The sequence below is a fragment of the Entamoeba histolytica genome, genomic scaffold, assembly GCF_000208925.1.
Source record: "Entamoeba histolytica HM-1:IMSS scf_1104750517707 genomic scaffold, whole genome shotgun sequence".
Taxonomy (NCBI): domain Eukaryota; phylum Evosea; order Mastigamoebida; family Endamoebidae; genus Entamoeba; species Entamoeba histolytica.
This window is the reverse complement of record NW_001914870.1, coordinates 46,874-69,748: the sequence shown is the minus strand read 5'-3', so window position 1 is coordinate 69,748 and position 22,875 is coordinate 46,874. Positions and strand designations below refer to the sequence as shown.

Genomic DNA, 22,875 nt, shown 5'->3' with positions numbered 1-22,875 from the left:
TTTCCTTTCAACTTATTTATTTTCTTTTTATTTTGTGTTAATTCTTCAATAACATAATAATCACTTAAAATAACAAAAATCCTTCTTTTACTGTATTTATAATCGACTTAATCAACTACAAAGTCATTCAATGAAAACTAACAACAAAATCATACTCGGTATTACTGCAAGTATTGCTGCTTATAAAGGAATTTACATTGCAAATGAACTTACAAAAAGAGGATATGATGTTCATGTAACACTAACTCAAAACACACTTCATTTAATTCAACCTTATACTATTGAAGTACTAACCCACAACAAATGTATTATTGACAGTTTTGATCGTCCAAATGAATATGATGTTCATCATATTTCATTGGCACACTCAGCTTCTTTATTTCTCATTGCACCAGCAACAGCAGACATTATTGCAAAACTTGCTTCAGGAATAGCAGATGACTTTTTAACAACAACATTTCTTGCAGCAACATGTCCTAAATTAATTGCACCAGCAATGAACACCACAATGCTTCACAACCCAATCACTCAAAGAAATATACAAATTCTTAAGTCATTTGGTGTTACATTCATTAACAGTTCATATGGTAAATTAGCTTGTGGTGATGTTGGAGATGGTAAGTTAGCTTCTGTTGATTCAATCCTTACATTTGTTGACCAACAACTCCATCCAATCCAACCACTTCTTAATAAGAAAATAGTCATTACTGCTGGACCAACAATTGAACCAATAGACCCAGTTCGATTTATTACAAACCACTCAACAGGAAAAATGGGGTATGCAATTGCTCAAGTAGCACAACAATTTGGAGCAACAGTTACATTAATTACTGGACCAACAACAATACAAAAACCAAGTGGAGTTAGTATTGTTAATGTACAAACAGCAATTGAAATGTACGATGCAGTTATGAAAGAGAAAGATGTTGACATTTATATTATGTCAGCAGCAGTTGCAGATTATCGTCCAATGAATATTTCTAATCAAAAAATTAAGAAAGATGAGAATGAATTAACAATAACATTAGTTAAAAATCCAGATATTTTAAAGGAAATAGGAGATAAAAGAAATGACCATCAGATTATTGTTGGATTTGCTATGGAAACTCAAGACTTGATTCAAAATGCACAAGAAAAACTTAAAAAGAAACATTGTGATATGATTGTGGCAAATCAATTAAATGTTAAAGGAGCTGGATTTGGAGGAGAAACAAACAAAGTTGCTTTTATCACAAAAGATGGTATTGAAGAAACTGAAGTACTTTTGAAGAGTGAAATAGCACGATTAATTATTGAAAAAGTTATTGATAGAATAAATCAATAATTTATTGTTCTTTCATTCTTTCTGTTATAAAAGGAAGTGAGAAAAAAAAAATTGAATTAATTTATTACATGAGAACCTGCTGATGGCTTCCATTTTTCTGAAATGATTGCTTCAGTAAATTCATTCTTTCCAATAACTTCAAGTTGACCATGATTTGGAGAAAGAATTTCAAGTGCTTGTTGAACAAATTGATTTGCTTTAACCATTACCATTCTTTTGACTGCTGGTCCTTTCCAATGCATAAAAATCAAACGAACTTGATCAGGAATTCCTTGTAATTCTAATCGAAGTGCAAGAAGAACAAATGAAACTTGATCATCATGAAGAGCATTTTTTAATTCAGTTATCCCATTTCCTCTTTCTCTAAATACAAGTTTATTTTGACTATAGTCAAGAATTATATATTCTCCATGTGGACAATCCAATGAATTCATTACTTTCATAGCAGCTTCAACCATTTGTGAGTGTTTTTCAAAATTAACAAATTAAGTTCAATGTTTTGTATTTAAGATTGACTTTCAACTCCTTTTTATTGTTTTTTTTTAATGTATTTCAAATGGTTTATAAAATTAAATTATTTGTCTTTTTTTAAGTATTATGTTTTTTTTTGTTTGATTTTGTTATTTTGTTGATTCTTTCTGTCTTGACGTATTTATCAAAAACCTTTTAATTTTAATTTTCATTCTTATTTTTTTGGTTTAAAAAGAAAATGAGGAGAAGACAAAGCAATTCTTTAATTAAGCATTACTTCTTGTGACTATGGTTTTATTAACCTCCCTTGGTATAACAACTTTCTCATATAATCATTTTGATAAGCACTTCCATGATATTCTTGAATGTTGTTAACTTGTGCAATTCTTTCTCTGTAAGAAAATGAACTATCGACATGAATATTGTTTAAAGCTTCAACAATTGAAGGACCAACATATTTAGGAATTTGGAAAAATTGAGTTTGATGGTTTGGTGTTTCTTGATTTGTTGGAGGTAGAGGGATTGGTTGGTTGTTTAATGGAGATTCTAAGAGCTTGAATTTTTGGTAATCAGAACAAGTGAAATAGCAAGTATGACAAAGGGATATAAGTTCATTAGAGTCAGCAGTAAATGCAAGAGATTCATTACTTGCACTTAAAAAGGATATAGTTCCATCATGATTTTCAATAATTTTCCATAAAGAGTTAATGCTGGTTGTGTCATTCCATTGATGAATAACACTTCCTTCTGATGAGTCATTTCTATGTACCAAAAATCCATTATGTCCTATTTTTATTTGGAATAAATTATTTTTTTGAATAAATTGGAAACTTTGATTTTGATTACCATGTGACCAATATAAAGTGATTGGTTGTCCATCTGTGAAGTCTGAATATTTAGCATCAAGGACATATCTTGTTGTACAACATGGCATAATATAATATGATTTACTTGTCAATTTTTTAATAAATGCTTCTTTCTTCTGTTCTAATTCTTCTTTAAGATGGGTTTGTTCTAATGATTGTGCAATTTGTTTTTTCTTATCAAATAATGCATTCAATTCATTGAGTGCATCTTGAAGAATGTCATTATAATCATTTTTGTTGAATATTATTTGTTCATGTTGTGTTGTGTATGTTTCACTCTTACTTGTAAATAAACCAAGATAGTATTGGTGACATAATTCTACTTGACGAACAGTGGAAAGTTCTTTTGTTTGTACTTCTTTGTCAATGGTGTTGATTAAATTATGGTAATAATTCTTGACTGTGATATAAACATCTCTCCATTGTTGTTTTCCATTTAATATTTCATTAGTTTTTAACGTGATTGTATCAATACATTGATGTTTCACTTCATTGACTGTTGTACATTTTTTATTTGAATAGAATTGAAGTATTTTTTGATTTGATGTAAGTGTTTGTGCCAAGTAATTATTAATTATTGTGTTATAATTCTCTTGTTCAAATTGTTCTTTGATTTGTAGTTGTGTAAGATACTTCCACATTGGTGTTAGTCTAAAGTCATTACAATGAATCAAATCATCAATAATCTTTTGAATCTCTTTCAAGATAAACTCTTCTAAATGTTTTGAAGTGATGGAGATAGAATCAAACAATTCATTAATGAGTTGATTTCCATAAATGATATGCAATATATCCCAGATGGGAATAAATTCATTTTCAATGATTTGATAGACACGACTCTTTATCTTTGATTGATTTTCAATAACATTTATTCTTTCATTTAAATTCATTTCATAAATCATTCCAACTAATTTGATATTTATTGAACTAATAGTTTCGACATATTTTTTCTTGAATAATCGTTGTATTTCATTTGAGATGGTATTTATATTTAATTCATTTATTGATTTGAATAGCTCAATAAGAAGTTCTATACAAGAAAGAACATATGAACCAGACTTACAATTTAGTGGAATTTCATGCAGAATTTCTGAAATGATACATTTCATTTGTTCTTTGTAAATATTACAAACGATTTGACTTGGAGAAGGATGAGAATATGATGGAAGTAAGAAACACAAACAATTTGTTTGATGTGATTTTGTAGAGAAGAAATGTACAAGATCGTTGTTTATATGTTTTTGTTTATTTAAGACAGACTCTTTGAGAATTGTCTCATTTTCTTTTTCAGTAATTGTTTGAATATCTGGTGAAATACAAATGACTCTTTTCCCTTCTTTTCTTATTCCTTGTAATTCTAATAAACAAGAAGGATAATCAAATGATGATATATCCTCTAATATACCTGCATTTATTTCATTGTTGTTATAAATAATTCTTATAGAAGATAATTGGAGAATAGAAAGAATTTCAACAATATTATTCGGTGTTGTACTTGAAGTTAGTTTATGTTTTTCAATTTCAATAAAGAATAATTCATCATTTAAAATTTGTTGAAATTCTTGTTCTTCTAAATTGTTTCTTTTTACAATATCACTTACAAGAATTGGTCCAATAACATTACAATTATTTGATTCTGATGTGGAAATCTTATTTGAAGATTTCAATGATTCTTGTGCATTGAGGTAATCATTTGATGAAATACCATTAATGATTTGATGTATGTTAGTATTTTCATCGATATATTGATCACCACAAATACAAATAAAATGGGGTTTTGTGCATTTGGAGATAATATTTCTAAACTGGTCAGACAATCCTTTAGAAATATCATTAATATCTTTAAATAAAGAAATATTTTGAGAGTGCATATTGATGAATGAATTTACAGATCAATTAAACGTATATATATCTTTGAATTATATAACTGAAAAAGTCATTGTTTAAAAATAACCATCAATAAATCTTTCAATGAAGTAACAATAAAAACAACTAAAATCATTACACTAATATCTATTATAATTATTTTCTTCTTTCAAACTACACTCAAAAAAAAAAGAATTAAAATACTGTTTGTTTACGGAATTTGTTCTTTTGTATGTCAGTTTTTTATTATTTCAGCATCATTTTTTATTTTGGAGTAAAATTAAAAATATTTGCTTTTATAAAAGTCATGACTCAACATCATTCTATTGTATTTAAATATTTAACTTCCACTTTTTGATTTTAATGTCGTCTGTATTGATGTTTTATTATGACAAAGTTTTGTTTATTTAGCTGTAATTTTATTGCTTTTAAATACTTCACAAACTAAATAACTCTTTTCATATCAAAACAACTCAAAATGTTTAAAAATAATTAATTAAGCTGTTGTTTTGCTATTAGTTTATTCTATATCTTTCCATTTCTTCATTCATCACACATAATTTATAATAATTTTTATATTGTTCAAATATTTTTGTACTTGTTCAATTATATTTTTCATAGAATCGAGTATAACACATTCTTTCTTTGTATTGATAAGTTTGTGATAATTATCAACGTTACTCTACAGACAGTTCGTTGTTGTTTGGTCATATACCCTGTTTCATTCATTCTTCATTAAAAGAAAATAATTTCGAATATTATTCTCTTTCTCCTTAAACACTATATTCTAATCTTTTATTTCTAATCACATAATGTCGTACAATTAGTTTAATATAACTTTTCTCACCAGTTAATACCATTACAATGTATCAAAGTACATTTAAGAATATTCCTTTTAATAAAAATGACATTCCTTTATATATTCTCAACACTCCATTCACTCCATCATCTGAGCATAAAAAGATGTTGTTAATGAATATTCATTCCAACTACAATAAAACTAGTTATTTAAAACCATACTGTCTGATAATTAAAAAAATTAACTTTCATTAAACAATGCTTTCTAAGCTATTTAAGTGTTTTATGGCAAGGATTATACAGCTTATTTTAAAGTTCTTTTTTCATTATTCATAGTATTATTTCATCATTACAATGAACAATAACAAACCAAAACCACTACGATTATCTTTTCAATCACAACAGTAGTATATCCCTATCACAACATTGTTGGTAACTATTTTATCGTATCATAGTAAATTTTTTTTTCATAAGAAATATCGTGTAAATATAAGAAAAAAATTAAAAAGTTGAGTGGAGAAATGATGATATGAACCAATAATATTATAAAAATCAAGTAAAAAATAAAATTCCACTGTTTTATACGAAAAATTCCATTGAAAGATTTTTTCATTAAATAAAAAATGTTGTTATTAGCTTTTATGAAAAATCATAAACAGTCAATAAAAGAATCAAAAAATCAGTTTTCTTTTATTAAAAACTAAATAAAATATTCAAAGATGGTTAAATACTTACTGCTATTCCTATTCTTTTTCATTTCATTTTGTATTTCTGATTATTGTAAAAAAATTGAACCAAATAGTGTTATGTTTTACTCTATGTCTTCTTGTGAAAAAATCAATTCAAATACAGTACCAAATACCATAGAAGGAAACTATACTAATTATAAATCAGTTATTATTCAAGCTTATGATACGAATGGAGAATTTTATTTTGGTTCAGCAACCAACAAATTTAACTCACAAAAAGTTATAATAAAATCTTCATCCTCAGCTTTGTTACTCGCATTCAAAAATATTGAAACAAATTTTGAACTTAAACTCACCAAAGATTCATATTCATTTGGAAAAATTAAATTTGTTTTCTATATTGGAAATAGTCCAACAAAAATAACGGATGATATTGATGAGTTATTTATTAAGGGAGTTGATACTAATGATAATTATTATCATTTACCTATTCAACGTACTTATATTAATTCAATTCCTACCAATTTACATTTAGAATCAAATAATGGGATATGGTATATAATATCATCATATGAAGGAAGATTCAATAAAATAACAACTCAAACAAAAAGTGCATATTTCAATAAAACATGTAATGGAATGGTTCGTTATTTTAGTGTTAATAATATTATAATTCATAACATAACATCAGAATGTACACGTACATTTACAAAAGACGATGAAGATGATTTTAATTCATTTATAGTTACTACTGATGTATCTTTATTAAGCAGTTATAGTTATTTGATCTCATTATCAACTAATAATTATATTATCATCAATAACTATAACTCATCAAAGATTCATACAGTTTATACATATCCTAATCAATGGTTAAAATATGAATCTACAAATCAAACAACTCTCAACATTTATAGAAAGAAAGAACCATATCAAAGAATTGAATTTATTTTAACAATTGGAAAATCAAATGAAGGTACAGTAACATTAATTAAAGAAGTAGAAGATAGTGACAAGTCAATTTCAACAGTAATAATTTCTTCATCAAAGCCATTATCAATTTTAGACAAAATAAAATTTTCAGAAACAACATCCTCAATGAAAAGTCAAATAATGTTTATTGGTATAGGAGGAATTACATTTAGTAATGGTAAGAATGATTATCACTGTGATAGTATGATTTACAAAGAAAATGCAATTGAATGTATTCAATGTAAAAGTGGATATTATCTTAATTCAATGAAAGAATGTCAAAATGGTTCACACTGTATTAAAATAAATAATCAAAGTCATTGTATTGAATGTGAATATGGATATTATCTTAATTCAACATATGAATGTCAAATATCGCAAAAAAATTGTACAATTGGAACTGAAACATATTGTTATCAATGTAAAGAAAGATATGTTAATGAAAATGGAGAATGTCAAGACATGAATAATTGTACGAAGTCAGAAAGAAATTATTGTTTAAAATGTTTAAATGGATATAAATTAGAAAATAATAAATGTGTTAAAGATAAAGAAGAATGTTATTATGAAGGAAATGAATGTGTTTCATGTTCAAATGAATATACATTAAATAATGGAATATGTGAAAGTAAAGAAAATAAAAATGGAAAGAATGAAGAAATATATTGTGAAAATGGAAAATACATCAAGGATAATCAATGTATAGAATGTACAGAATCAGCAATATGTAATTCAGATGGTATTGAATTAAAATGTAAAGACAACCAACAATTAGATAATAATAAATGTATAAATGAAACATGTGAAGAAGGAAAGATAAAAGATCAAAATGGAAAATGTAATTCCAATATTTCAAATTGTTCAAATGAATCATATGTTAATGGAAAATATGTTGAATGTTTAACAACATATTCACTTAATTCAAAAGGAGAATGTATTAATACAACAATAGAAAATTGTGAAGAACAAAATACATATGGATGTAAACGATGTTCAGATGGATATTATTTAACAACAAATATGAAATGTTCAAAATGTGATGATAATTGTAAAACATGTTATGGTTCATCTACATATTGTATGAGTTGTTCTAGTGATAAATATTTAAGTAGTAATAGAACATGTCAATCAAATAATGAATTAAATGGAACATGTTTACAATTATTAGCAGATGGAAGTGGATGTGGAATATGTAATAAAGGATATTATAGAAATGGAAAAGGATGTGAAATATGTGAAAGAATGTGTGAAACATGCAATCAAAAAGATAAATGTATAACATGTGTAGATGGATATTTCATGAGTTGGATAGGAGAATGCAAATCAATAGACGAAGTTAAAGGATGTAAAGGAGAAATAGATAAAGAATATGGATGTAGAGAATGTTCAGAAGGATATTATTTAATAAATAAAGAATGTTCGAAATGTAAAGAGAATTGTACAAGATGTTCAACAGAGAATGAATGTAATAGTTGTGAAGATGAATATGTATTAAAAAATAAAGAGTGTATTTACTATTTAGATATTAATAAATGTAAAGAAGCAAAGAATAATAAATGTTCAAAATGTTCATTTTGGTATGGAACGAATGAAGAAGGAAATGAATGTAATAAAGAAGTAGTATGGTGGATGATAATGATAATTGTCATTATTATAGTTATTATCATTATGATAACAATTGTAATGATAATAATGATGGTTAATTACATAATGAAGAGAAGAGAAAAGAAAGAACGAGAGAAAACAACAACAATATTCAAAATAACACAATCAAATATCAAATTCATACCACTTGGAGATGGAATATTAACAAATAAGAAAGAAATTGAACTTCAAGAAGGAGAAGAAATTAAAGTGAATGAAGAAATACGAGAATTGATTTGTATTGGAAATTCAAAGAAAGAAAAGATGAAGATACAAATAAGTAGTAAAGAAGAAAATGAGAAATATTCAATTAGAACAAACCCAAATGTCATTACAATTGAAGGAGGATATGCATGTGAATTTGAATTATTCATTATAATCAAATGTACAACTAAAATCAACGATAAAATAATGATAATTAGTAAAACACTTAATAAAGCACAAGAAGAAACAATCAAAAGTATTTCTATTGAAGGAGAAACAGAAATATCAACACGACTTGATCCTGATGAAATAAAAGAAGAAAAGAAAATAGGAGAAGGATCATTTGGAATTGTTTATGTTGGAGAATTTAGAGGAAATAAAGTAGCAATTAAGAAAATGAAACAAGTTGAAGAAAGTGAAGATAAAAAGAAAGAATTTGAGAAAGAAGTAGCAATGTTAGATAAATTTCGAGATGAATATATCATTCATTTTTATGGAGCAGTATTTATTCCTAATAAAATATGTATGGTAACAGAATTTGCAAAATATGGATCAATACAAGATATAATGAATAAAAGAAAAATTACAGAAATATCAAAGAAAATAAGAATCAAATTTATGATAGATGGAGCAAAAGGAATTTCATATCTTCATTCAAATGGAATATTACATCGAGATATTAAACCAGATAATTTCCTTGTTGTATCACTTGATGATAATATTGAAGTTAATTGTAAATTAACGGATTTTGGAAGTGCAAGAAATATTAATATGATGATGACAAATATGACATTCACAAAAGGGATAGGAACACCAAAATACATGGCACCCGAAGTGTTAAATCGAGAACATTACAAAATGCAATCAGATATATATTCATTTTCAATAACAATGTTACAAATCATTACATGGCAAGATCCATTTCCTAAAACATTATATCCACATCCATGGGATATTGCAGATACAATCACAACAGGTAAACGACCAGTCATAATACAAGAAGTAGAAGAAGATATTAAAGAAATTATTGAAAAGTCATGGCAACAAGAACCAAACAAAAGATTAACGACAGATGAAATTGTAAGAATGTTAGAAACAGTTTACAGTAATAAGTGAATAATTTAATTGATTGAAAATTTTATTGTTATTATATTGAAGAGTATATATTTAATCTATACAAATGTTTGTTATCATAGTCTTTAAATTGTAATGTGTAAATTTAATGCAAGAGTAAAGAAAAAATGAAACAAAAACAATAAATAAAATATATAATTTTTAGTGTAGTATTAAAATATTATATCTTTTCTCATTTTCAATTTGAATAATAGAAAATGACTCTCAAATCAAATGACTTTAATATTTAGTAAAACTATTCAATTGTATTTGAATAAACACATTAAAACCTTTGAGAATAATGTTTATATAAAAATTTCCTCTTTACTAATTTATTATTCTTAATTTAATTGTATTCAACATGAGAATTTCCAATCTAAAATAATTTTGTAAGTTGATTTACTATATTTAATAACTTCAATATGTGTTTTTTATTTACAGTGTTGTTGTTCTTAACCTTGTGGTTGTGTCTTTCTAGTATCATTATTAATTTAATGAGCTATTCACATTCCATTTAAAAATAAATGATTAAAATAAATCATTTGATTATCGACATTCAAAATATAAATAGAACAAACAAAATTTTAGTTAAAAAGGATAATATTTAATATTATTATAAATAATAAAATAATAATTTTTATTAAATTAGAATGAAATAATTTAAATACGATTAATAAATATTTTTTAATTAATTTAATAATTTTATTTCAAATAATATTTTAGTTTTATTAGTTTTTCTTATCTCATTGACAAAAATATTATTATTTCTTGATATTCTTCTTCCTTTCTTTATTTTCTTTATTTCATTCTTTTTCCAATAAAACATATTGATGTAGTAAATTACTATAAATTATTGAATTTATCTTTATTAGTACTTATTGAAGTTATAGTATCTTTCTATCTCTAATGATATTTCATTATGTTAATCAATTTTATTGAACCAATATTATATTCTATTATTTAATTTCTATTCCATAAATCTTATTGAATCAGTTGAAGATAAATGTCATATCATGAATGAAATACATTAATAATATTATCCATCTTTTGTTGAATAAAATACTATTGAATGATTTTTTTAATTTTATTTCTTTCATTTTTATTTCTAAAATTATTAAATTATTCTCTCAATCATTTCTTGTTTATTATTTTCTTTCTTTAGATGCTTCTTAAGAAAAATATTTAAAAATTAAAATAATTGATTTAGACTTATTGTTTTTTCTGTAGAATTTTAGTTACTTCTGTTTTAAATTCTTCAACTAACTTATCGGTAGTATTAAATGTCTTTCCATTCCATTTAAACCCATCCTCTCCTAATCTAACAAATTGACTTGAAACTGTTTTTGTTCCTGGAATAAAACTAATTCTTATTTTGCCAATTTGTTGTTTAGAAACACTCAAGAAATAATTGAATACATTTGGTTGTGATGCTTTTAACTTAGATAATGCTGAATCAACAAGATTATCATCAGCATTATATCTTCTGTGTTTTCGGAGATCTGCTAAATATCCATTAATTAATCTGATATATCGTTCAAGTGACCTTACATTCCCAAAGTCTTTTCTTTCTTTAATAAAGCTAATTCTCATATTTCTTCCATATCTTTCACTCTCTTCTTTACATTCAATATTTAATATAACGCTTGGTGTCCATTTCCATACAAGTAATAATTTCCCTTTAAATACTCCTTCTTCTGAAACTGGTACTATCTTATAATCTCCTATTGATCCTTGTTGAACATCTGATCTTGCTTTAGAAACTGAAACTATTTCAAACCCTCTCAAATCTACATCTCCATAATCTTTTCTATTAACCTCTTCTCTTTTTTCATGTTCATACTCACGTGGATATACTTCTAAATATTTTTCTTTCTCTTGTAATTGACGATATTCATTTTCTAAATATTGGTAGTCATTTACTACATCATTTCCACATCTTACATCAATAATACACTTTCCATAATCAACTGTCATGATCTTTCCTGTAATTGTTGTTCCACTCTCTACTCCATTCAAATTAATAGAGTCTTCAATTGAAACTTCTAAATCATCACTAATATATCCTTTCTTTCTTTCTCTACTTCCTGGTTTTAATACAAATTCAATCAATTGGTTCTTCTTAAATTCTTGAATAGATGAGTTTGTAACACTCTCAAAGATCTCTTCGTCTTTCATCATTGCTTCTGCTAATGATGCTTGTTGATATTTGAATGGTTCAATTAATTCATTAACAATATCCATTATACAAATGTATATGCTATGTCCTTTCTCTCCATTTTCTCTTCCATACCCTTCTAAGTCGAGTCTATTATAGTCTTCTCTTGTTAATGACATTACTTTCTTTGTAAAATCATCTATTGGTCTTTTTCCAGTGAACGCATCATCTACTATAGTTTCTGCTAATCCATATCTTGAAAAATGAATTCTTGTTTGATCTAAATACAAGTTCTTTGATGAATATTTAGGTGAAATAATAATAAATCCAATACAATTATCAACTACAGTTTCTAATTTATCAGTTTTAAATGTCTCATTTAAGAATTTTCTTGATGTAACTTTGAAGTCATATTGTCTAAAATGACTGAAAATATAATCAGTTCTTATTGGCCCTAATCCATTAACATAGTCCAACATTTTCTCCATATGAGGATATTCAATACATTGATTAATGTCTACTCCTTTTGAATTGATTATAGTTATTAATGTTTCATTTAGTGCTGAAAACATTTTATTTTGTTCACTTTCATTTAATGTATTTTGTAACCAATGTAATTTAATACTAAGCATTTTCTCTTTTGTACAACAAATATGAACAAATTCTGCTATTGGATTAATAAGTTGTCTACAAACACAAGCGCCTGCAAATTCTAATTCTGACATTTCACCTTTTGTTTCTTTTTTATAAATTCTACCTAAATCTTTATTAATTCCAACACATTCTATTTCAGAGTTATTTTTCATTGTAGCTGTAACAGAAACATATCTTTGAGTATTTGCTTCAATACCAACAACTAACGTATCTCTACCAAAAAATTTCTTTAATTCTTCTTCATATTCTCCATATTTACTATTATTCTTTCCAAAATATTTTCCTTCAATAAATTCTCCAGTCATTGCATTTACTTTAACTCCCATCATTCCTTCTTTACTAAAAACAATTCCTCCAACAAATTTCTTTTCTAATGCTGAAATATTATCAATATCTTTACTATATTTTCCTAATGCAAAATGTTGTGCTACATCAATTCTTCTTTTTAAATTGTATTGAGCTTCATGAATTAAACAATCAACTGCTTCTTTTCTTAATTCAATTTTAAGTTGTTCAACAACATATGGAGTAATAAAATATTTAAATGCAAATTCAAGTGTTTCTTTTTTATATTTTCTCCATTCTTCTAAATCATCACCACCAACTAATAACGTTGATGCATTTTCTATAATATTTTGAGGTATTTCAATTGTCATAGTAAGAAGTCCTTCATTTACAGCATTAAATATATTTAATATGTCTGTCTTTCCTCTCATTAATCCAATTGGTTTTCTTCTTAATCTTTTAATTATTGCATATTTATGAAATACATTAATAACCTCATCTCCTTTTGGTGTTGGATCAGTACTTAATTCTGCATCTTTTAATCCTTCTTCAAAGAAGAACTTTCTTACATACCAATTATATGCAAACTCTGTTGCAAAAATCATTTTAGCTCCGCTCATTATGTTTTTAGGTTCAGGAAATTCTGGACTAACCATTCGTGCAGCAATTGCTTGTGGAATTTCAGGGCACATTCTAGGAATAGTTTTCTTAAAATTTGATTTAATGTTTTGAGCCAATTCATCAGCAGTTAATCCAAAACCATCCAACATTTCTTTAAAGTTCTTTTGAATAAGAATTTGATATGACTTTTTTCCTTTTGAAATTTGTTTTAAAGGATCAAACTGATCTTTCCTATATCTTAACAAAAAGTCATCAGAAATCAATTTCAAATCTGGTAATTCAATCACACTATCTAATTCTACAGAATATAGTGCTCTTCTTTCTTCAGGAATTTCTTTTAATCCCTCTTTTACTTTCTCTTTTTCTTTACAAAAAAGAGAATACTCTTCATCATAATTCCAAATCATCCATAACATATCTAATACTTGATAACTATCAATTTTAGAATAATCCCTTGATATGTATGGATAATACCAATCCCTATCATAAGTATAAATATACATTAATTCATGATGATACTTATACATTAATTCTAATATTTTTCTTATTACTCCCATTAAGTCTTCTGCTTCTAATTGAATCATATATCTTAATTTTCCATCAAGCCATTCTACTTCTTCTCTAATTCTTCTATTCCATTCTTGATCATCTATTTCTTCGTTATATTTATTTAATACTGACTTTCTGTCATATAATCGTTCAGGACAATCAGTTTTATATATAGTTTCAATCCTTTGTGTTCTTTTCATTTTTTCCTTATCAGCAGGTTCCAAACATTCAAGATATCTGCTTGTCATCTCTTCATCTTCACCAACATCTTCTATTTCTTCGTCCATTACTTGTTCATTCCCACTTTCCATTTCATCATCATCATCGTCTTCTTTAATTAACTTTCTTTTTTTCTTTTTTGCTTCTTCTTTTTTATGTTGTTTTTCAAGTTTCCTTTTCTCTCGTTCAATTCTTCTTCTTTCTTTCTCTTCTTCATCTTCCTCATATGCATCTTCTTCTGGAACTTCTTCTTCAATTTCTTCATCATCTGATGCAATAAATCCATCATGTGCAATATATCCTTCTCTAGTTCTAGGAACGTCTTCTTCTTCACTATTTCTTTCGTCATAATCTTCACTCATTTTCTCAGAATCTTCTTCGCTATCATATTTTGATTTTTTACTGTCACTCTATCAATTAAATTTTCTTCTCAAAATTTTCTTTTTTTAAAATCTTTTCATTCTCATTTATTTCATGTCTTTTTGTAAAAAAAATTCTAAAAAGAAAAAAAAAACAAACACTTCTTTTCATGGTACTTCTTTAATGCTTTCTTTGAATAATTTAAGTTCATTATTTAAAGATTTTGCATTAAAGAAATTCCTTTTTTTCTGAAGTGTTGTTACTTTATTAAAAGGATAATTGTTCAATTTTTTTTTTGTTCATTTTTAACCCTTTTTAAGGGTTTTTTAATTCTTTCTATTTTTATAATTTAATTTGTTATTTTCTTTTTTTCTTAAAACAATATATAAATAACAAAAAAAAATTAATTAAAAATGTTATCTGACCAAGGTATTTCATTTAAATCAACTTCAACTGATTGTGGGATATAAGCAAGGAAATCGGTCATTTTAACTTGACTTAATGGACGATTGAATAAATCACTTCTCCATCCATGATTACTTTTAAGCATATTTTTATTAAAATAATTTAAATAATCTTGAACAGTCATATTACTTTCTTTGTTTAATGAATGTTGGAATAATACATCTTGGTGTTGGTCCCATAAGTCTGATGTAATAGCACCAATTTCATTTGAAATATAACCAGAATAACTTGATTGACCAGTTACACTACTTCCAACGGTAATAATATTTTTTGCTTTAATCCTATCACTTAAACTAGTGGCTTGACAAGTGTCAACCACAAACATAACTTCTTTATATCGTTTCATAATTTCCATTTCTTTAAACATATATTCTATATCATATGATGTAATTTCATCTCTATTTTGAAACTTCATAAATCCTTCTCCCCCATGTCCAATCAAATAAATGAATGTTCTTTCTCCTCTTACAAGTCTTAAACTATCAGGAGTTCCTTTGACATCTCTTCCAAGCATTGCTCTCATATATTTTTCAATACTAACGTCTCTTCCTTTATAATCAATAATAATATCTTTATAAATATTCGGCATGTTTGTATTTAGTCTCATCTCTCCTGGAAATACATTTCTTGGATGACATGCGTGGTCGTCAGCATTAAAAAATAATAATTGATCATCTAAATATCCTAATCTCTTTAATGTATTATATATTAATACTCCACTGTTAGTATGTCTATAATTTAACCAATATCTTGATAAATTAACGACAACTGCTTGATTTTGTTGTGGTTGTTCAATACCAAAACAAAAACACAAAAGCAAGGTAATGATGATGTTCATTTTCTTTTTTTAATTTTTAGTTTTTCCTTTTTTTCTATTATCAAAATTTGCTTATATTTTTTATTCATATCTCTTCAATTCTTTTCTTCATTCATTCTAATCTAAAAACTTTTTGTTTTTATACCAACTCTTCTTCTTGTATTATTGTTTTATCTTTTTAAAGTGTTTCTTTTTTGGTAAAGTATATTTTATATTATTCTATTTATTGATTATTATTATTCCTTTTCCAATGCAGGAAATACAACAAATTTTAATGCCATGGCTATTGTGTAAAACCTTAGGGTCTTGTAAAGAAAAGCAAACAAGACATAGAAATATAAGGTCATACAACAAAAAAAGAAATGTCAATAGCAATAAATGGCATAACAATTATAATAATAAAGGTAAATGATACACCAAGGAAAAAGGGTTTAGAAGACGAAAGACACAAAGAAAAACAAATAAAAAACAAGGTAAATACAATAACAATAAAGATTATACAAATAACAAATATAAATGGCTAACAATAAATGAGATACAAGAAAGAATAAAAAGAATAACAAGTGAATGGAAAGAAGGAGAATACGAAGAAATACTTAAAAAATATGAAGGTAAGAGGAAAAGATGGTATGATATCCTCCAAGAAGTATATTCAATTAAAAAGAAAAAGGTAATTGAAAAGACGAAAGAAGAGTTTAAAGAAAAAACAAAAGATTGGGAAGAAAAAGACATTAAGGCTATAGAAGCAGAAATTAAAAACAAAAACCCAATTAAAGAAATGAATGATAGATGTAAAATTGCAAGAATAATAAATAACAAACAAAGTATAAAGAAAACACAAGAAGAAACAAAAAATAAAGAAGAAAAGATAGAAGAAGAAAAAGAAAAAGAAGAAATACTTGCTCTGAAAAATCAAATTACTGAATTACAAGGAAAACTTAAAGAATTAAGTATGAAAAGAATGGAAGAAGAACAAGCCATCTCAGAAGAAATGATGAGAAAAGCAAAAGAAATAGTTAGGAAAGAATTTGAAGAAGAAATTACAGAAATGAAAACACAAATTAAAAAGATTCAAACGAATTATGAAGAAATGAAGAAAGAAAATGAAAAATTAGAAGAAGAAAACTTAAATCTACAAGGAAAAGTAAACGAGATAGAAGGAAAGAAAATCACAGAAGTAAATAATAAAGAAGAAAAAATCCGAAGTATCCAAGCTAATAAAAAGAAGATTGAAAAAGAAAATGAAGAAATGAAAGAAGAAATTGAAAAGCTAAAAAAGAGAAACAAAACGCTAGAACAAAATGCAAACACATTAGAGAAGAAAATTGAAATGATAGAGGAAAATACTAAAGAATTAAAGAAAGAAATAAGAGATAAAGAAAAACAAATATCTGAATATCAAGAAATTGCAATTAAAAACCAAGAAATTGCAGAAATAACAAGAGAAGAATTAGACAACACACAAAAAGAAAATGAAGCACAAAAACAAATAATATCAAAACAACAAGATGATATTGAAAATTTTATTTCACAGAAGGAATTAGAGAAGAAGAAAACGATGACACTTGTGATAAATACACAACCAGTACTGAGGAAAACATCATCAGGAACGATGGAGATGAATGAAACTACTCCTATGAAAAAGACAGTAGTGGAAATCGAAGAGAAAAGCAAAGCACTGATTGTCAAAAAACAAGAGATGACAGTCAGACAAGAAATACAACAGAACAAAGAAATAGAATTTTAATTGAAGTGTTGTATTGTTTTGAATTAATTTGTTAAATAAGAAATTATATAAGAAAATAAAAAATGAACAAATAGAAAATATAATAAAAGCAATAAATATCAATGTCAATAATGAAAAAGAATATATTAAATATATTAAAATATCACATAAAATAAAAGAAAATACTAAACGGTACATTAAATTGAAAATAAATGATATAATAGAAGGAAGAGTAGAGTGTGATTCAATAATAAAAAATCATAATAAAAAATAACTATACTGAAATTGATGAAGAATACCTTAACACTCTCATCAATAAAGTAAAAGAAATGAAAATAGAAAAATGTTCAAACATTAATTACTACTTTCAAAGAAAAGAAACTTATGAATTAATAAATGAAATTAATAATAGATGGATATGGTCAGGAAGCAGAATGCAGGATCTGCAAGATGATATGAATATTTCAATGGTTATGCACCTCTATCTCCAAAATAAAATAATAAGAGACAAATTTGATGAAATAAAAGAAATCCTAAAGAAAATCAATAGACTAGAAGATTTGGTCAAGGGAAGGAAATGGTACAGAATAAAGTGCATCATGAAATTAAAAGAACATGATGAAGAAGGAATAAAAGTCAAAGCACTAGAAAGAATAAAATACATAAAATATATGATGACAATGATAAAAGAAAGAATTAAATTTAATAAGGAAGAAAGGGTCAGAATCAATACAAATAAAATCATGTTTGATTCTAACAAGAAAATTAGAATAAGAAAGAAACAAAAAATGAAATATACCCAAATAACGATATTACTTTAGAATATTGGAAATCGTTATATGAAACACAGGTGATATTAAATAAAGATTATTGGAAAATAAAACAAATCACCTTGTTGAATGAAAGATATAGAAATTATGATAGTGTCATTATAACAATAAATGAATTAAATTTAAGTATAATGAGAATAAATAACTGGAAAGCACCAGGAAAAGACACTATATATGGGTATTATTTGAAAAGGATGTCATCATCAAGAGAAGCCATTCTTAGTATCTTCAATGAATGGTTAAACTTCATTCAAAACATCCCATTAGACATGGTAAGTGGAAGAAGTTTATTAATCCACAAAGTGATATGAATGATGTCACTAATTATCGTCCTATCAGTTGTACAAATGTAATTATGAAAGTATTTACCTCCATATTAAAAGAAAATATTCACAGAAGATTTAACATGAATAGTGAATCATTTAAAATCAGTAGAAACCAATTGGGATGTAAATTACAATCTTTAGCTGCTAAAGAAGGAATAATAAATAGTTATATGTTAAAGCAGCAAAAAGAAGAGAAATACCCAAAATATGATGAGTCATATTATGACATTAAGAAAGCATATGACACAGTAAACCACGAATGGGTAATTGAATCATTAAAATATTTTAATTATGATGGAGTCATCATTGACATTATTGAAGGTATGATGACTAGATGGAAGATATTCATCGGTTATAAATTTAATGAATATCTATGATGATTAAATTAAATAGAGGAATTTTACAAGGTGATTCCTTATCCCCTCTACTCTTCATCATTCAGATGAATGTAATTTCTCAAATCATCGAAGAGAAATTCCCAAAAACAAATCACACATTATATATGGATGATTTGAGAATAATGACGGAAAGTAGTGAAGAAATGGGAATAATCCACAATGAAATTAATGAAATAATAAGTGGAATAGGGATGGAAATGAATGAGAAAAATTCAGGATTGGTATTAAAAACATTAAAGAAATACCAGATGGAATGCAAAACATCCCCGTAATTGAAGGTGAGGACTTGTATGAATACTTAGGAATATGGCAGTCCGACGAAATTGAAGACACCTTCAATTGTAAAACCATCAAAGAAAAAATGATGAAAAAGATGGAAGAAATAAACACTGATGAAAGTAGTAATAGAAGATATATTACTAGAATAAACACGGAAGTAATCCCTATCTTCAGATATTCAGCATCAGTTGTAAATTGGAAAATAACTGACCTAGACAAAATTGATTTGGAGATAAGAAAATATTTAAGAAAGGCAAAATACATTGGTGAAACTCCAAAGATAGGTTGTATGTCCCTCTAGAAGAAATGGGTGAAGGATTAATAAATATAAGGGACGAATATGTTATTGAATTAGTAAGAACAGTGATGTACTACTGTACCAGAGAATGTGAAATAGGAAATAACATATTAGATAGATGGTACAATAAGAATGGATTGTGGAATAGAATTCAAAACACTAATTCATAAAATCCCAGAAACAAAAATAGAAGAAATAATAAATGAAGGGATTGAAAATAAAAAAGAAAAAGAAGTAGTAGTAGAAATAAAGAAATTATTGACAAATACATCAAAAAATGGAAGTGTCATCAAATTAGTGGATATTTTAGAAGATGGAATGAGTCAAAATGAGTAGATAAAACTACTACAGTTAAAACATGGAAGTCATTCAATATTAAGAAAAATACATTTCTCAAATTAAGAAAAATGCAAGATGAAGCAATATTTTGTGGGTATAGAAAAGCAAAAATAATGAAAAATGAAATATTAAAATACGCAACACTTTGTAAAGACAAGATAACTACAGTAAAATACATTCTACTATCTTGTATTTATCATAATAAATCACAAATAGAAAAACATGACAATATAGGCATTATAATATTGATTAATAAGAAAATACACTGGAAATAAACAATATAAAAACCCCCATATGAAACAATGTTCAAATATAAAGACATTACAATGATATGGAACAAACAAATAATGCCTAAAAGTGATGGACAATACCACAAAATACCAGATATGTATTAGATAAAAAGAACAAAACTGGTCTATTATTTGATATGACTATTGTGGCTGATCACAATATTAATTGAGCCTATTGGAAGAAAAGAAATAAGTATAAAGAATTAAAGAATAGGCTAATGAAAATAGAGAAAATAAAAGATGTCAAAATAATTCCAGTAGTAATCTCAATCAATGGATTAATAAATAACTCAAGTGTTAAATTAATTAAAGAATTAAAAATTGACATTGACATCGAGAAAGAAATTAAAAACCTTGTAATAAAAACATGATGGATGTCATGGAATACTGCGGAGATCACAACCAAACATACTCCGTAGAGCTACTAGAAGAAGAAGACGAAGGGACGGGATTAGTCTCCCCTGAGGCAGGAACAATAGAAGCTATTTCTATTAATACTTAATTAATTGCTTTTTATTTTTTTTTTTAATTTTTAATATTTAAAACAACAAAAAATTAAAACACTAATAATAGAACTAAAGTTTATTTGTTGAACATCTTAAAATTATCAAAAAATAAATGAAAGTATTAAAATACATATTCAACATTTTATTAATGATTTGTGGGGTCTGTTTTGTTGCTTTGAGTGGATATTATATTTATGAACTTTCATTTTCCATTCGAGAAGGGGAACAAATCTTTAATCTTATTGTTAATGCATTAGCAGTTTTAGTACTTAATTTCTTAATGATTACAATGTGGCTTGCATGTATCTTTTCAAATCGAAAAATGTTTCTTAATGTTTGTCTGATTTCTTTTCAATAATTCGTTTCATCGGAAATATTTTTTTTATTTCTTATGAAAAAGATGATTATTTTATTTTAAATAGAAAAGGACACTTATATTTAAAGGTGTTTATCATATCAGGAACTTCTGCTGTGGTTACGATTATTCAATTTGCTCTTAGCATTACTTTAAAATCAAGTTGTAATAATGATAATAATTATGTTGGTTATCAAGCTTTTTGTGATACCTTTGCCAATTTCTCTTGGATGGCTCCAGTCATTATTACTTTTGTATTGGATGTATTAACTGCTATTTTTTCAATTATCCGTTTCGCTTTCTACAGAAAGTGGGAGTGGGACTAATTCCATTAATTTTTGTTTTTTCGTTATTTTGTGTAAATAAATATTTAAAAATTATTATTCATTGTCTTGAATTAAAATTAATGGTATTACATTTAAGTTAATAGTTCAAATAACACGTTACAAATAAGGTAAGATAAAACTACACTCTTTTTAATAACTTTTTACTCAAGTTCATTTTAATTTAGTTGTTGTATTTTCTTGGAAAATATAAAACAGAAAATCTAATTCTCTCAAAGAATAATTACAATTGAAAACATTAGAAATAAATGTGTTTATAGAACAATATTAAATGAAAAAGTTTTGTATATACCCAAGATACAATAAAAAGATAAAAATGAAAATTAAATAAATTTAAAAATATAACAAAAGTATATCTTATTTAAAATAATCAATTAATAAAATAATAAAATCAATTAATTAAGTATTAATAGAAATAGCTTCTATTGTTCCTGCCTCAGGGGAGACTAATCCCGTCCCTTCGTCTTCTTCTTCTAGTAGCTCTACGGAGTATGTTTGGTTGTGATCTCCGCAGTATTCCATGACATCCATCATGTTTTTATTACAAGGTTTTTAATTTCTTTCTCGATGTCAATGTCAATTTTTAATTCTTTAATTAATTTAACACTTGAGTTATTTATTAATCCATTGATTGAGATTACTACTGGAATTATTTTGACATCTTTTATTTTCTCTATTTTCATTAGCCTATTCTTTAATTCTTTATACTTATTTCTTTTCTTCCAATAGGCTCAATTAATATTGTGATCAGCCACAATAGTCATATCAAATAATAGACCAGTTTTGTTCTTTTTATCTAATACATATCTGGTATTTTGTGGTATTGTCCATCACTTTTAGGCATTATTTGTTTGTTCCATATCATTGTAATGTCTTTATATTTGAACATTGTTTCATATGGGGGTTTTTATATTGTTTATTTCCCAGTGTATTTTCTTATTAATCAATATTATAATGCCTATATTGTCATGTTTTTCTATTTGTGATTTATTATGATAAATACAAGATAGTAGAATGTATTTTACTGTAGTTATCTTGTCTTTACAAAGTGTTGCGTATTTTAATATTTCATTTTTCAGTATTTTTGCTTTTCTATACCCACAAAATATTGC

General features: G+C 25.9%; 7 protein-coding genes across 7 annotated transcripts, besides 2 other annotated features; 3 read left to right on the top strand and 4 right to left on the bottom strand.

Annotated features, from left to right (window-relative positions):
- Positions 1-130: 130 nt before the first annotated feature.
- EHI_092330 (coenzyme A biosynthesis bifunctional protein coaBC, putative) lies at positions 131-1,324 on the top strand (the record flags this gene model as incomplete). Its single annotated transcript, XM_001913414.1, has 1 exon — positions 131-1,324. One exon carries the CDS (start codon positions 131-133, stop codon positions 1,322-1,324), a length of 1,194 nt encoding a protein of 397 aa, XP_001913449.1.
- A 56-nt stretch (positions 1,325-1,380) lies between these two features.
- Positions 1,381-1,782, bottom strand: EHI_092320 (uncharacterized protein; the record flags this gene model as incomplete). Its single annotated transcript, XM_649451.1, has 1 exon — positions 1,381-1,782. The coding sequence occupies one exon, from the start codon at positions 1,780-1,782 to the stop codon at positions 1,381-1,383; it is 402 nt and encodes a 133-aa protein (XP_654543.1).
- Positions 1,783-2,081: 299 nt separating this feature from the next.
- Positions 2,082-4,532, bottom strand: EHI_092310 (uncharacterized protein; the record flags this gene model as incomplete). Its single annotated transcript, XM_643383.2, has 1 exon — positions 2,082-4,532. One exon carries the CDS (start codon positions 4,530-4,532, stop codon positions 2,082-2,084), a length of 2,451 nt encoding a protein of 816 aa, XP_648475.2.
- A 1,512-nt stretch (positions 4,533-6,044) lies between these two features.
- On the top strand, positions 6,045-9,950 carry EHI_092300 (protein kinase, putative; the record flags this gene model as incomplete). Its single annotated transcript, XM_649448.2, has 1 exon — positions 6,045-9,950. The coding sequence occupies one exon, from the start codon at positions 6,045-6,047 to the stop codon at positions 9,948-9,950; it is 3,906 nt and encodes a 1,301-aa protein (XP_654540.2).
- A 1,206-nt stretch (positions 9,951-11,156) lies between these two features.
- Positions 11,157-14,961, bottom strand: EHI_092290 (uncharacterized protein; the record flags this gene model as incomplete). The annotated part of the gene is made up of 2 exons (XM_649447.2): positions 11,157-14,840; positions 14,950-14,961. 2 exons carry the CDS (start codon positions 14,959-14,961, stop codon positions 11,157-11,159), a joined length of 3,696 nt encoding a protein of 1,231 aa, XP_654539.2.
- A 232-nt stretch (positions 14,962-15,193) lies between these two features.
- On the bottom strand, positions 15,194-16,093 carry EHI_092280 (GPI-anchor transamidase, putative; the record flags this gene model as incomplete). Its single annotated transcript, XM_649446.1, has 1 exon — positions 15,194-16,093. The coding sequence occupies one exon, from the start codon at positions 16,091-16,093 to the stop codon at positions 15,194-15,196; it is 900 nt and encodes a 299-aa protein (XP_654538.1).
- Positions 16,094-16,312: 219 nt separating this feature from the next.
- Positions 16,313-21,074: a repeat region.
- A 138-nt stretch (positions 21,075-21,212) lies between these two features.
- Positions 21,213-21,745, top strand: EHI_092270 (uncharacterized protein; the record flags this gene model as incomplete). Its single annotated transcript, XM_001913413.1, has 2 exons — positions 21,213-21,398; positions 21,509-21,745. The coding sequence occupies 2 exons, from the start codon at positions 21,213-21,215 to the stop codon at positions 21,743-21,745; spliced, it is 423 nt and encodes a 140-aa protein (XP_001913448.1).
- A 405-nt stretch (positions 21,746-22,150) lies between these two features.
- Positions 22,151-22,875: a repeat region.